Here is a 15,000-nt window from a genome sequence, read left to right on the forward strand (position 1 = left end):
TGTAGGCCTCATGTAGCCTATTATAATATTAACTGAAGTCTGGACACTGACTGTAGGCCTCATGTAGCCTATTATAATATTAACTGAAGTCTGGACACTGACTGAAGGCCTCATGTAGCCTATTATAATATTAACTGAAGTCTGGACACTGACTGTAGGCCTCATGTAGCCTATTATAATATTAACTGAAGTCTGGACACTGACTGAAGGCCTCATGTAGCCTATTATAATATTAACTGAAGTCTGGACACTGACTGACGGCCTCATGTAGCCTATTATAATATTAACTGAAGTCTGGACACTGACTGTAGGCCTCATGTAGCCTATTATAATATTAACTGAAGTCTGGACACTGACTGTAGGCCTCATGTAGCCTATTATAATATTAACTGAAGTATGGACACTGACTGAAGGCCTCATGTAGCCTATTATAATATTAACTGAAGTCTGGACACTGACTGTAGGCCTCATGTAGCCTATTATATAATATTAACTGAAGTCTGGACACTGACTGTAGGCCTCATGTAGCCTATTATAATATTAACTGAAGTCTGGACACTGACTGTAGGCCTCATGTAGCCTATTATAATATTAACTGAAGTCTGGACACTGACTGTAGGCCTCATGTAGCCTATTATAATATTAACTGAAGTCTGGACACTGACTGACGGCCTCATGTAGCCTATTATAATATTAACTGAAGTCTGGACACTGACTGTAGGCCTCATGTAGCCTATTATAATATTAACTGAAGTCTGGACACTGACTGTATGCCTCATGTAGCCTATTATAATATTAACTGAAGTCTGGACACTGACCGCAGGCCTCATGTAGCCTATTATAATATTAACTGAAGTCTGGACACTGACTGACGGCCTCATGTAGCCTATTATAATATTAACTGAAGTCTGGACACTGACTGTAGGCCTCATGTAGCCTATTATAATATTAACTGAAGTCTGGACACTGACCGCAGGCCTCATGTAGCCTATTATAATATTAACTGAAGTCTGGACACTGACCGCAGGCCTCATGTAGCCTATTATAATATTAACTGAAGTCTGGACACTGACTGACGGCCTCATGTAGCCTATTATAATATTAACTGAAGTCTGGACACTGACTGTAGGCCTCATGTAGCCTATTATAATATTAACTGAAGTCTGGACACTGACTGTAGGCCTCATGTAGCCTATTATAATATTAACTGAAGTCTGGACACTGACTGTAGGCCTCATGTAGCCTATTATAATATTAACTGAAGTCTGGACACTGACTGTAGGCCTCATGTAGCCTATTATAATATTAACTGAAGTCTGGACACTGACTGAAGGCCTCATGTAGCCTATTATAATATTAACTGAAGTCTGGACACTGACTGTAGGCCTCATGTAGCCTATTATAATATTAACTGAAGTCTGGACACTGACTGTAGGCCTCATGTAGCCTATTATAATATTAACTGAAGTCTGGACACTGACTGTAGGCCTCATGTAGCCTATTATAATATTAACTGAAGTCTGGACACTGACCGCAGGCCTCCTGTAGCCTATTATAATATTAACTGAAGTCTGGACACTGACTGTAGGCCTCATGTAGCCTATTATAATATTAACTGAAGTCTGGACACTGACTGTAGGCCTCATGTAGCCTATTATAATATTAACTGAAGTCTGGACACTGACTGTAGGCCTCATGTAGCCTATTATAATATTAACTGAAGTCTGGACACTGACTGTAGGCCTCATGTAGCCTATTATAATATTAACTGAAGTCTGGACACTGACTGTAGGCCTCATGTAGCCTATTATAATATTAACTGAAGTCTGGACACTGACTGAAGGCCTCATGTAGCCTATTATAATATTAACTGAAGTCTGGACACTGACTGTAGGCCTCATGTAGCCTATTATAATATTAACTGAAGTCTGGACACTGACTGTAGGCCTCATGTAGCCTATTATAATATTAACTGAAGTCTGGACACTGACTGTAGGCCTCATGTAGCCTATTATAATATTAACTGAAGTCTGGACACTGACCGCAGGCCTCCTGTAGCCTATTATAATATTAACTGAAGTCTGGACACTGACTGTAGGCCTCATGTAGCCTATTATAATATTAACTGAAGTCTGGACACTGACTGTAGGCCTCATGTAGCCTATTATAATATTAACTGAAGTCTGGACACTGACCGCAGGCCTCCTGTAGCCTATTATAATATTAACTGAAGTCTGGACACTGACTGTAGGCCTCCTGTAGCCTATTATAATATTAACTGAAGTCTGGACACTGACTGTAGGCCTCATGTAGCCTATTATAATATTAACTGAAGTCTGGACACTGACCGCAGGCCTCCTGTAGCCTATTATAATATTAACTGAAGTCTGGACACTGACTGTAGGCCTCATGTAGCCTATTATAATATTAACTGAAGTCTGGACACTGACTGTAGGCCTCCTGTAGCCTATTATAATATTAACTGAAGTCTGGACACTGACTGTAGGCCTCATGTAGCCTATTATAATATTAACTGAAGTCTGGACACTGACTGACGGCCTCATGTTTACTATGATAATATTAACTGAAGTCTGGACACTGACTGTAGGCCTCATGTAGCCTATTATAATATTAACTGAAGTCTGGACACTGACTGACGGCCTCATGTTTACTATGATAATATTAACTGAAGTCTGGACACTGACTGTAGGCCTCATGTAGCCTATTATAATATTAACTGAAGTCTGGACACTGACTATAGGCCTCCTGTAGCCTATTATAATATTAACTGAAGTCTGGACACTGACTGTAGGCCTCATGTAGCCTATTATAATATTAACTGAAGTCTGGACACTGACTGACGGCCTCATGTAGCCTATTATAATATTAACTGAAATCTGGACACTGACTGACGGCCTCATGTAGCCTATTATAATATTAACTGAAGTCTGGACACTGACTGTAGGCCTCATGTAGCCTATTATAATATTAACTGAAGTCTGGACACTGACTGACGGCCTCATGTAGCCTATTATAATATTAACTGAAGTCTGGACACTGACTGTAGGCCTCATGTAGCCTATTATATAATATTAACTGAAGTCTGGACACTGACTGTAGGCCTCATGTAGCCTATTATAATATTAACTGAAGTCTGGACACTGACTATAGGCCTCATGTAGCCTATTATAATATTAACTGAAGTCTGGACACTGACTGACGGCCTCATGTAGCCTATTATAATATTAACTGAAGTCTGGACACTGACTGTAGGCCTCATGTAGCCTATTATAATATTAACTGAAATCTGGACACTGACCGTAGGCCTCATGTAGCCTATTATAATATTAACTGAAATCTGGACACTGACTGACGGCCTCATGTAGCCTATTATAATATTAACTGAAGTCTGGACACTGACTGTAGGCCTCATGTAGCCTATTATAATATTAACTGAAGTCTGGACACTGACTATAGGCCTCCTGTAGCCTATTATAATATTAACTGAAGTCTGGACACTGACTGTAGGCCTCATGTAGCCTATTATAATATTAACTGAAGTCTGGACACTGACTGACGGCCTCATGTAGCCTATTATAATATTAACTGAAATCTGGACACTGACTGACGGCCTCATGTAGCCTATTATAATATTAACTGAAGTCTGGACACTGACTGTAGGCCTCATGTAGCCTATTATAATATTAACTGAAGTCTGGACACTGACTGACGGCCTCATGTAGCCTATTATAATATTAACTGAAGTCTGGACACTGACTGTAGGCCTCATGTAGCCTATTATATAATATTAACTGAAGTCTGGACACTGACTGTAGGCCTCATGTAGCCTATTATAATATTAACTGAAGTCTGGACACTGACCGCAGGCCTCATGTAGCCTATTATAATATTAACTGAAGTCTGGACACTGACTATAGGCCTCATGTAGCCTATTATAATATTAACTGAAGTCTGGACACTGACTGTAGGCCTCATGTAGCCTATTATAATATTAACTGAAGTATGGACACTGACTGAAGGCCTCATGTAGCCTATTATAATATTAACTGAAGTCTGGACACTGACTGACGGCCTCATGTAGCCTATTATAATATTAACTGAAGTCTGGACACTGACTGTAGGCCTCATGTAGCCTATTATAATATTAACTGAAGTCTGGACACTGACTGTAGGCCTCATGTAGCCTATTATAATATTAACTGAAATCTGGACACTGACTGACGGCCTCATGTAGCCTATTATAATATTAACTGAAGTCTGGACACTGACTGACGGCCTCATGTAGCCTATTATAATATTAACTGAAGTCTGGACACTGACTGTAGGCCTCATGTAGCCTATTATAATATTAACTGAAGTCTGGACACTGACTGTAGGCCTCATGTAGCCTATTAAAATATATACTGAAGTCTGGACACTGACCGCAGGCCTCATGTAGCCTATTATAATATTAACTGAAGTCTGGACACTGACTGTAGGCCTCATGTAGCCTATTATAATATTAACTGAAGTCTGGACACTGACTGTAGGCCTCATGTAGCCTATTATAATATTAACGGAAGTCTGGACACTGACTGTAGGCCTCATGTAGCCTATTAAAATATATACTGAAGTCTGGACACTGACTGTAGGCCTCATGTAGCCTATTATAATATTAACTGAAGTCTGGACACTGACTGTAGGCCTCATGTAGCCTATTATAATATTAACTGAAGTCTGGACACTGACTGACGGCCTCATGTTTACTATGATAATATTAACTGAAGTCTGGACACTGACTGTAGGCCTCATGTAGCCTATTATAATATTAACTGAAGTCTGGACACTGACTGACGGCCTCATGTAGCCTATTATAATATTAACTGAAGTCTGGACACTGACTGACGGCCTCATGTAGCCTATTATAATATTAACTGAAGTCTGGACACTGACCGCAGGCCTCCTGTAGCCTATTATAATATTAACGGAAGTCTGGACACTGACTGTAGGCCTCATGTAGCCTATTATAATATTAACTGAAGTCTGGACACTGACCGCAGGCCTCATGTAGCCTATTATAATATTAACGGAAGTCTGGACACTGACTGTAGGCCTCATGTAGCCTATTATAATATTAACTGAAGTCTGGACACTGACTGTAGGCCTCATGTAGCCTATTATAATATTAACTGAAGTCTGGACACTGACTGTAGGCCTCATGTAGCCTATTATAATATTAACTGAAGTCTGGACACTGACCGCAGGCCTCATGTAGCCTATTATAATATTAACTGAAGTCTGGACACTGACTGAAGGCCTCATGTAGCCTATTATAATATTAACTGAAGTCTGGACACTGACCGTAGGCCTCATGTAGCCTATTATAATATTAACTGAAGTCTGGACACTGACTGTAGGCCTCATGTAGCCTATTATAATATTAACTGAAGTCTGGACACTGACCGCAGGCCTCATGTAGCCTATTATAATATTAACTGAAGTCTGGACACTGACTGAAGGCCTCATGTAGCCTATTATAATATTAACTGAAGTCTGGACACTGACCGTAGGCCTCATGTAGCCTATTATAATATTAACTGAAGTCTGGACACTGACTGTAGGCCTCATGTAGCCTATTATAATATTAACTGAAGTGTGGACACTGACTGTAGGCCTCATGTAGCCTATTATAATATTAACTGAAGTCTGGACACTGACCGCAGGCCTCATGTAGCCTATTATAATATTAACTGAAGTCTGGACACTGACTGTAGGCCTCATGTAGCCTATTATAATATTAACTGAAGTCTGGACACTGACTGTAGGCCTCATGTAGCCTATTATAATATTAACTGAAGTCTGGACACTGACTGTAGGCCTCATGTAGCCTATTATAATATTAACTGAAGTCTGGACACTGACTGTAGGCCTCCTGTAGCCTATTATAATATTAACTGAAGTCTGGACACTGACCGCAGGCCTCATGTAGCCTATTATAATATTAACTGAAGTCTGGACACTGACCGCAGGCCTCATGTAGCCTATTACAATATTAACTGAAGTCTGGACACTGACTGACGGCCTCATGTAGCCTATTATAATATTAACTGAAGTCTGGACACTGACTGTAGGCCTCATGTAGCCTATTATAATATTAACTGAAGTCTGGACACTGACTGTAGGCCTCATGTAGCCTATTATAATATTAACTGAAGTCTGGACACTGACTGTAGGCCTCATGTAGCCTATCATAATATTAACTGAAGTCTGGACACTGACTGTAGGCCTCATGTAGCCTATTATAATATTAACTGAAGTCTGGACACTGACCGCAGGCCTCCTGTAGCCTATTATAATATTAACTGAAGTCTGGACACTGACTGACGGCCTCATGTAGCCTATTATAATATTAACTGAAGTCTGGACACTGACTGTAGGCCTCCTGTAGCCTATTATAATATTAACTGAAGTCTGGACACTGACCGCAGGCCTCATGTAGCCTATTATAATATTAACTGAAGTCTGGACACTGACTGACGGCCTCATGTAGCCTATTATAATATTAACTGAAGTCTGGACACTGACTGATGGCCTCATGTAGCCTATTATAATATTAACTGAAGTCTGGACACTGACCGCAGGCCTCCTGTAGCCTATTATAATATTAACTGAAGTCTGGACACTGACCGTAGGCCTCATGTAGCCTATTATAATATTAACTGAAGTCTGGACACTGACTGTAGGCCTCATGTAGCCTATTATAATATTAACTGAAGTCTGGACACTGACCGTAGGCCTCATGTAGCCTATTATAATATTAACTGAAGTCTGGACACTGACTGTAGGCCTCATGTAGCCTATTATAATATTAACGGAAGTCTGGACACTGACTGTAGGCCTCATGTAGCCTATTATAATATTAACTGAAGTCTGGACACTGACCGCAGGCCTCCTGTAGCCTATTATAATATTAACTGAAGTCTGGACACTGACTGTAGGCCTCATGTTTACTATTATAATATTAACTGAAGTCTGGACACTGACCGCAGGCCTCCTGTAGCCTATTATAATATTAACTGAAGTCTGGACACTGACTATAGGCCTCCTGTAGCCTATTATAATATTAACTGAAGTCTGGACACTGACCGCAGGCCTCATGTAGCCTATTATAATATTAACTGAAGTCTGGACACTGACTGTAGGCCTCCTGCAGGGACGGGGGATGGGATGAAATAAATAAATACATAAATATATAAATATAGGACCAAATACACATCACAACAAGAGAGACACCACAACACTACATAAAGAGAGACACCACAACACTACATAAAGAGAGACGCCACAACACTACATAAAGAGAGACACCACAACACTACATAAAGAGAGACACCACAACACTACATAAAGAGACACCACAACACTACATAAAGAGAGACACCACAACACTACATAAAGAGAGAGACACCACAACACTACATAAAGAGAGATGCCACAACACTACATAAAGAGAGACGCCACAACACTACATAAAGAGAGACACCACAACACTACATAAAGAGAGACACCACAACACTACATAAAGAGAGACACCACAACACTACATAAAGAGAGACACCACAACACTACATAAAGAGAGACACCACAACACTACATAAAGAGAGACGCCACAACACTACATAAAGAGAGACACCACAACACTACATAAAGAGAGACGCCACAACACTACATAAAGAGAGACACCACAACACTACATAAAGAGAGACGCCACAACACTACATAAAGAGAGACACCACAACACTACATAAAGAGAGACACCACAACACTACATAAAGAGAGACAACACAACACTACATAAAGAGAGACACCACAACACTACATAAAGAGAGACACCACAACACTACATAAAGAGAGACGCCACAACACTACATAAAGACAGACACCACAACACTACATAAAGAGAGACGCCACAACACTACATAAAGAGAGACACCACAACACTACATAAAGAGAGACGCCACAACACTACATAAAGAGAGACACCACAACACTACATAAAGAGAGACACCACAACACTACATAAAGAGAGACAACACAACACTACATAAAGAGAGACACCACAACACTACATAAAGAGAGAGACACCACAACACTACATAAAGAGAGACGCCACAACACTACATAAAGACAGACGCCACAACACTACATAAAGAGAGAGACGCCACAACACTACATAAAGAGAGACCTAAGACAACAACATAGCATGGCAGCAACACATGACAACAACATGGCAGCAACACAACATGACAACAACACGGCAGCAACACAACATGTTAGCAGCACAAGACATGGTACAAACATTATTGGGCACAGACAACAGCACAAAGGGCAAGAAGGTAGAGACAACAATACATCACGCCAAGCAACCACAATCTAACGTCTCCCACACACACACACACACACACACACACACACACTTTTCTCCTTGCTGAAACAGTGACACTGAGCATGTGTTTCTCCCAGCAGGCTCCAAACTCCAACACCTCCTAGGAAGTTCAGCTAGACTTTAGCAGCAGACGATTCTTAAGGAACGTCCCTGTGGATGTCTCTTTTTCGTCTAGATAGAATACAGTGAGGGAAAAAAGTATTTGATCCCCTGCTGATTTTGTACGTTTGCCAAATGACAAAGAAATGGTCAGTCTATAATTTTAATGGTAGGTTTATTTGAACAGTGAGAGACAGAATAACAACCAAAAAATCCTGAAAAAACGCGTGTCAAAAATGTTATAAATTGATTTGCATTTTAATGAGGGAAATAAGTATTTGACCCCCTCTCAATCAGAAAGATTTCTGGCTCCCAGGTGTCTTTTATACAGATAACGAGCTGAGATTAGGAGAACACTCTTAAAGGGAGTTCTCCTAATCTCAGCTTGTTACCTGTATAAAAGACACCTGTCCACAGAAGCAATCAATCAATCAGATTACAAACTCTCCACCATGGCCAAGACCAAAGAGCTCTCCAAGGATGTCAGGGACAAGATTGTAGACCTACACAAGGCTGGAATGGGCTACAAGACCATCGCCAAGCAGCTTGGTCAGAAGGTGACAACAGTTGGTGCAATTATTCGCAAATGGAAGAAACACAAAATAACTGTCATTCTCCCTCGGCCTGGGGCTCCATGCAAGATCTCACCTCGTGGAGTTTCAATGATCATGAGAACGATGAGGAATCAGCCCAGAACTACACGGGAGGATCTTGTCAATGATCTCAATGCAGCTGGGACCATAGTCACCAAGAAAACAATTGGTAACACACTACGCCGTGAAGGACTGAAATCCTGCAGCGCCCGCAAGGTCCCCCTGCTCAAGAAAGCACATATACAGGGCCGTCTGAAGTTTGCCAATGAACATCTGAATGATTCAGAGGAGAACTGGGTGAAAGTGTTGTGGTCAGATGAGACCAAAATCGAGCTTTTTGGCATCAACTCAACTCGCCGTGTTTGGAGGAAGAAGAATGCTGCCTATGACCCCAAGAACACCATCCCCACCGTCAAACATGGAGGTGGAAACATTATGCTTTGGAGGTGTTTCTCTGCTAAGGGGACAGGACAACTTCACTGCATCAAAGGGACGATGGACAGGGCCATGTACCGTCAAATCTTGGGTGAGAATCTCCTTCCCTCAGCCAGGGCATTGAAAATGGGTTGTGGATGGGTATTCCAGCATGACAATTACCCAAAACACACGGCCAAGGCAACAAAGGAGTGGCTCAAGAAGAAGCACATTAAGGTCCTGTAGTGGCCTAGCCAGTCTCCAGACCTTAATCCCATAGAAAATCTGTGGAGGGAGCTGAAGGTTCGAGTTGCCAAACGTCAGCCTCGAAACCTTAATGACTTGGAGAAGATCTGCAAAGAGGAGTGGAACAAAATCCATCCTGAGATGTGTGCAAACCTGGTGGCCAACTACAAGAAACGTCTGACCTCTGTGATTGCCAACAAGGGTTTTGCCACCAAGTACTAAGTCATGTTTTGCAGAGGGGTCAAATACTTATTTCCCTCACTAAAATGCAAATCAATTTATAATAGTTTTGACAAATGCGTTTTTCTGGATTTTTTAGTTGTTATTCTGTCTCTCACTGTTCAAATAAACCTACCATTAAAATTATAGACTGATCATGTCTTTGTCAGTGGGCAAACGTACAAAATCAGCAGGGGATCAAATACTTTTTTCCCTCACTGTATACGTAAGGTTCTATAGATTCCATTTTGATGGTCTCTTGTCCCTAACCCCAAGCTAACCCCAAGCTAACCCCAGAGCTAACCCCAAGCTATCCCCAAGCTAACCCCAAGCTATCCCCAAGCTAACCCCAAGCTAACCCCAAGCTAACCCCAGAGCATTGTGGGAATAGAACACTGACCCTGCCATGACGATGAAGAAGTCCAGTCGGTTCCAGGTGTCGCCAAGGTAACACTTAGAACCGAAGATCCCCAGAGCCACCATCTTAATGACCATCTCCACCGCGAAAAATGCAAAGATACAGTCATCAAACACCTAGAACAGGAACAGATACAGTCATCAAACACCTAGAACAGGAACAGACAAAGATACAGTCATCAAACACCTAGAACAGGAACAGACAAAGAGACAGTCATCAAACACCTAGAACAGGAACAGACAAAGATACAGTCATCAAACACCTAGAACAGGAACAGACAAAGATGCAGTCATCAAACACCTAGAAAAGGAACAGACAAAGATACAGTCATCAAACACCTAGAACAGGAACAGACAAAGAGACAGTCATCAAACACCTAGAACAGGAACAGACAAAGAGACAGTCATCAAACACCTAGAACGGGAACAGACAAAGATACAGTCATCAAACACCTAGAACGGGAACAGACAAAGATACAGTCATCAAACACCTAGAACGGGAGAACACAGTTAGAAAAAACAACCATACCATTTGAAAAGGATGGGATGACACATTATCCAAAGCATATTCTGAAGGGTGAGAGGTTATAGGAGACAGGTTAAAGAGGTGAGGGGTTAAAGGTCAGACCTGTAGTATGAGGCACCATGAGGTGTGAGAGGTTATAGGTGAGATGTGAGGGGTTAAAGGTCAGACCTGTAGTATGAGGCACCATGAGGTGTGAGAGGTTAGAGGTTATAGGTGAGATGTGAGGGGTTAAAGGTCAGACCTGTAGTATGAGGCACCATGAGGTGTGAGAGGTTAGAGGTTATAGGTGAGAGGTGAGGGGTTAAAGGTCAGACCTGTAGTATGAGGCACCATGAGGTGTGAGAGGTTATAGGTTATAGGTGAGAGGTGAGGGGTTAAAGGTCAGACCTGTAGTATGAGGCACCATGAGGTGTGAGAGGTTATAGGTGAGAGGTGAGGGGTTAAAGGTCAGACCTGTAGTATGAGGCACCATGAGGTGTGAGAGGTTAGAGGTTATAGGTGAGAGGTTAAAGGTCAGACCTGTAGAATGAGGCACCATGCGGTGTGAGAGGTTATAGGTGAGAGGTGAGGGGTTAAAGGTCAGACCTGTAGTATGAGGCACCATGAGGTGTGAGAGGTTATAGGTGAGATGTGAGGGGTTAAAGGTCAGACCTGTAGTATGAGGCACCATGAGGTGTGAGAGGTTATAGGTGAGAGGTGAGGGGTTAAAGGTCAGACCTGTAGTATGAGGCACCATGAGGTGTGAGAGGTTAGAGGTGAGAGGTGAGGGGTGAGGGGTTAAAGGTCAGACCTGTAGTATGAGGCACCATGAGGTGTGAGAGGTTATAGGTGAGAGGTGAGGGGTTAAAGGTCAGACCTGTAGTATGAGGCACCATGAGGTGTGAGAGGTTATAGGTGAGATGTGAGGGGTTAAAGGTCAGACCTGTAGTATGAGGCACCATGAGGTGTGAGAGGTTAGAGGTGAGGGGTGAGGGGTTAAAGGTCAGACCTGTAGTATGAGGCACCATGAGGTGTGAGAGGTTAGAGGTTATAGGTGAGAGGTGAGGGGTTAAAGGTCAGACCTGTAGTATGAGGCACCATGAGGTGTGAGAGGTTATAGGTGAGAGGTGAGAGGTTAAAAGTGAGAGGTTCAAGGTGATACAGGACTTGTAGTATGAGGCACCACGAGGTGTGTGAGGTTAGAGGTTAGAGGTTATAGGTGAGAGGTTAAATGTGAGAGGTTCAAAGTGATACAGTACTTGTAGTATGAGGCACCACTCTGCCTGACAGGTGACGTCTTCACAGGGCTGGAACATCCCCAGAGTCACGCAGTTCAGGAGAATCACTATCATGGAGACGTGTTCAAACCACGTAGAGACCAGGGTTAAGGAATATACACTGTAACATAGTCTACTATCTACATAACATACTATAACATAGTCTACTATCTACATAACATACTACATACTATAACATAGTCTACTATCTACATAACATACTACATACTATAACATATACAGTGCCTTCGGAAAGTTTTCCGACCCCTTTACTCTTTCCACATTTTGTTACGTTACAGCCTTATTCTAAAATGGATTAAATAAATAAAAATCCTCAGCAATCTACACACAATACCCCATAATGACAAAGCGAAAACAGGTTTTTAGAAATGTTTGCAAATTTATCAAATTTAAAACAGAAAAAACGTTTTTACATAAGTATTCAGACCCTTTGCTATGAGACTCAAAATTGAGCTCAGGTGCATCCTGTTTCAATTGATCATCCTTGAGATGTTTTTAAAACTTGATTGGAGTCCACCTGTGGTAAATTCAATTGATTGGACATGATTTGGAAAGGCACACACCTGTCTATATAAGGTCCCACAGTTGACAGTGCATGTCAGAGCAAAAACCAAGCTATGAGGTCGAAGGAATTGTGTCGAGGAACAGATCTGGGGAAGGGTACCAAAAAATGTCTGCAGCATTGAAGGTCCCCAAGAACACAGTGGCCTCCATCATTCTTAAATGGAAGAAGTTTGGAACCACCAAGACTCTTCCTAGAGCTGGCCGCCCGGCCAAACTGAGTAACCGGGGGAGAAGAGCCTTGGTCAGGGAGGTGACCAAGAACCCAATGGTCACTCTGACAGAGCTCCAGAGATCCTCTGTGGAGATGGGTGAACCTTCCAGAAGGACAACCATCTCTGCAGCACTCCACCAATCAGGCCTTTATGGTAGAGTGGCCAGACGGAAGCCACTCCTCAGTAAAAGGCACATGACAGCCAACTTGCAGTTTGCCAAAAGGCACCTAAAGACTCTCAGACCATGAGGAACATGATTCTCTGGTCTGATGAAACCAAGATTGAACTCTTTGGCCTGAATGCCAAGCGTCACGTCTGGAGGAAACCTGGCACCATCCTTACGGTGAAGCACGGTGGTGGCAGAATCATGCTGTGGGGATGTTTTTCAGCGGCAGGGACTGGGAGACTAGTCAGGATCGAGGGAAAGATGAACGGAGCAATGTACGGAGAGATCGTTGATGAAAACCTGCTCCAGAGCGCTCAGGACCTCAGACTGGGGTGAAGGTTCACCTTCCAACAGGATAATGACCCTAAGTACACAGCTAAGACAATGCAGGAGTGGCTTCGGGACAAGTCTCTGAATGTCCTTGAGTGGCCCAGCCAGAGCCCGGACTTAAACCCGATCGAACATCTCTGGAGAGACCTGAAAATACCGGTGCAGCGACGCTCCCCATCCAACCTGACAGAGCTTGAGAGGATCTGCAGAGAAGAATGGGAGAAACTCCCCAAATACAGGTGTGCCAAGCTTGTAGTGTCATACCCAAGAAGACTCGAGGCTGTAATCGCTGCCAAAGGTGCTTCAACAAAGTACTGAGTAAAGGGTCTGAATACTTATTTAAATGTCATATTTCAGTTTATTTTGTATATAAATTAGCAAACATTTCTAAAAACCTGTTTTTGCTTTGTCATTATGGGGTATTGTGTGTAGATTGATGAGGGGGAAAAAAACTATTTAATCCATTTTAGAATAATGCTGTAACGTAACAAAATGTGGAAAAAGTCAAGGGGTCTGAATACTTTCCGAAGGAACTGTACATAACATACTATACACTACAACACAGCCTAACATATACAGTACCAGTCAAACGTTTTAGAACACCTACTCATTCAAAGGGTTTTTCTTTCTTTTAAAAAAAAACTATTTTCTACATTGTAGAATAATAGTGAAGACATCAGAACTATGAAATAACACATATGTAATCATGTAGTAACCCAAAAAAAAAAAGTGTTGAACGCGCCATGCGGCACTGACCTTCCACGGAGCATTATTTTCCAGAGAACGAGTTGATCATCTCGCTTTATACCAAGTCTACAATTTAACACATTAGACCGGTAGAAATGTCTTCCAACTTCCACCTGAAGGTCGCTAGCAAGTTTACTAAATAGCTACAGTAGTTGCCTTGGTAACCAAACAAACATACTCGCTTAGCTTTGCCAAGCGAACCATTCAGGCCCTACAGCGGCTTGCTATTATGAACATCATTACTCAACACTTCCAATAACGCTTTCAACAGCAGCTCAAACACAGGACATGTAAGAATGAACTTCATAGCCCCAGTGAATTATACCCGTGCATTATTAGGGACATGACGCACAATCTGGAATGCCCTTCAGAGCCAATCAAAAAAACAAGTATTGAACAATGCCATGGTATAATTAAGCAATAAGGCACAAGAGGCAGTGCTGTATCGTGAATACGGTCACAGGTAAGAGGCAGTGCTGTATCGTGAATACGGTCACAGGTAAGAGGCAGTGCTGTTTCGTGAATACGGTCACAGGTAAGAGGCAGTGCTGTATAGTGAATACGGTCACAGGTAAGAGGCAGTGCTGTATCGTGAATACGGTCACAGGTAAGAGGCAGTGCTGTTTCGTGAATACGGTCACAGGTAAGAGGCAGTGCTGTATCGTGAATACGGTCACAGGTAAGAGGCAGTGCTGTATAGTGAATACGGTCACAGGTAAGAGGCAGTGCTGTATCGTGAATACG

At 42.3% G+C, this 15,000-nt stretch overlaps 1 protein-coding gene across 1 annotated transcript in view; it reads right to left on the reverse strand.

Moving 5' to 3' along the window:
- Positions 1-15,000, reverse strand: part of cacna1ha (calcium channel, voltage-dependent, T type, alpha 1H subunit a) — a 144,811-nt gene that overhangs the window by 126,005 nt on the left and 3,806 nt on the right. The window contains exons 2-3 of the mRNA XM_045207652.1: positions 12,199-12,356; positions 10,418-10,551 (exon numbers count right to left, since the gene is read on the reverse strand). Of these exons, the coding sequence (XP_045063587.1) occupies positions 10,418-10,551; positions 12,199-12,356 (292 nt within the window). The remainder of the gene's footprint in view (positions 1-10,417; positions 10,552-12,198; positions 12,357-15,000) is intronic.

The sequence above is a fragment of the Coregonus clupeaformis genome, chromosome 26, assembly GCF_020615455.1.
Source record: "Coregonus clupeaformis isolate EN_2021a chromosome 26, ASM2061545v1, whole genome shotgun sequence".
NCBI classification, from domain to species: Eukaryota; Metazoa; Chordata; class Actinopteri; order Salmoniformes; family Salmonidae; genus Coregonus; species Coregonus clupeaformis.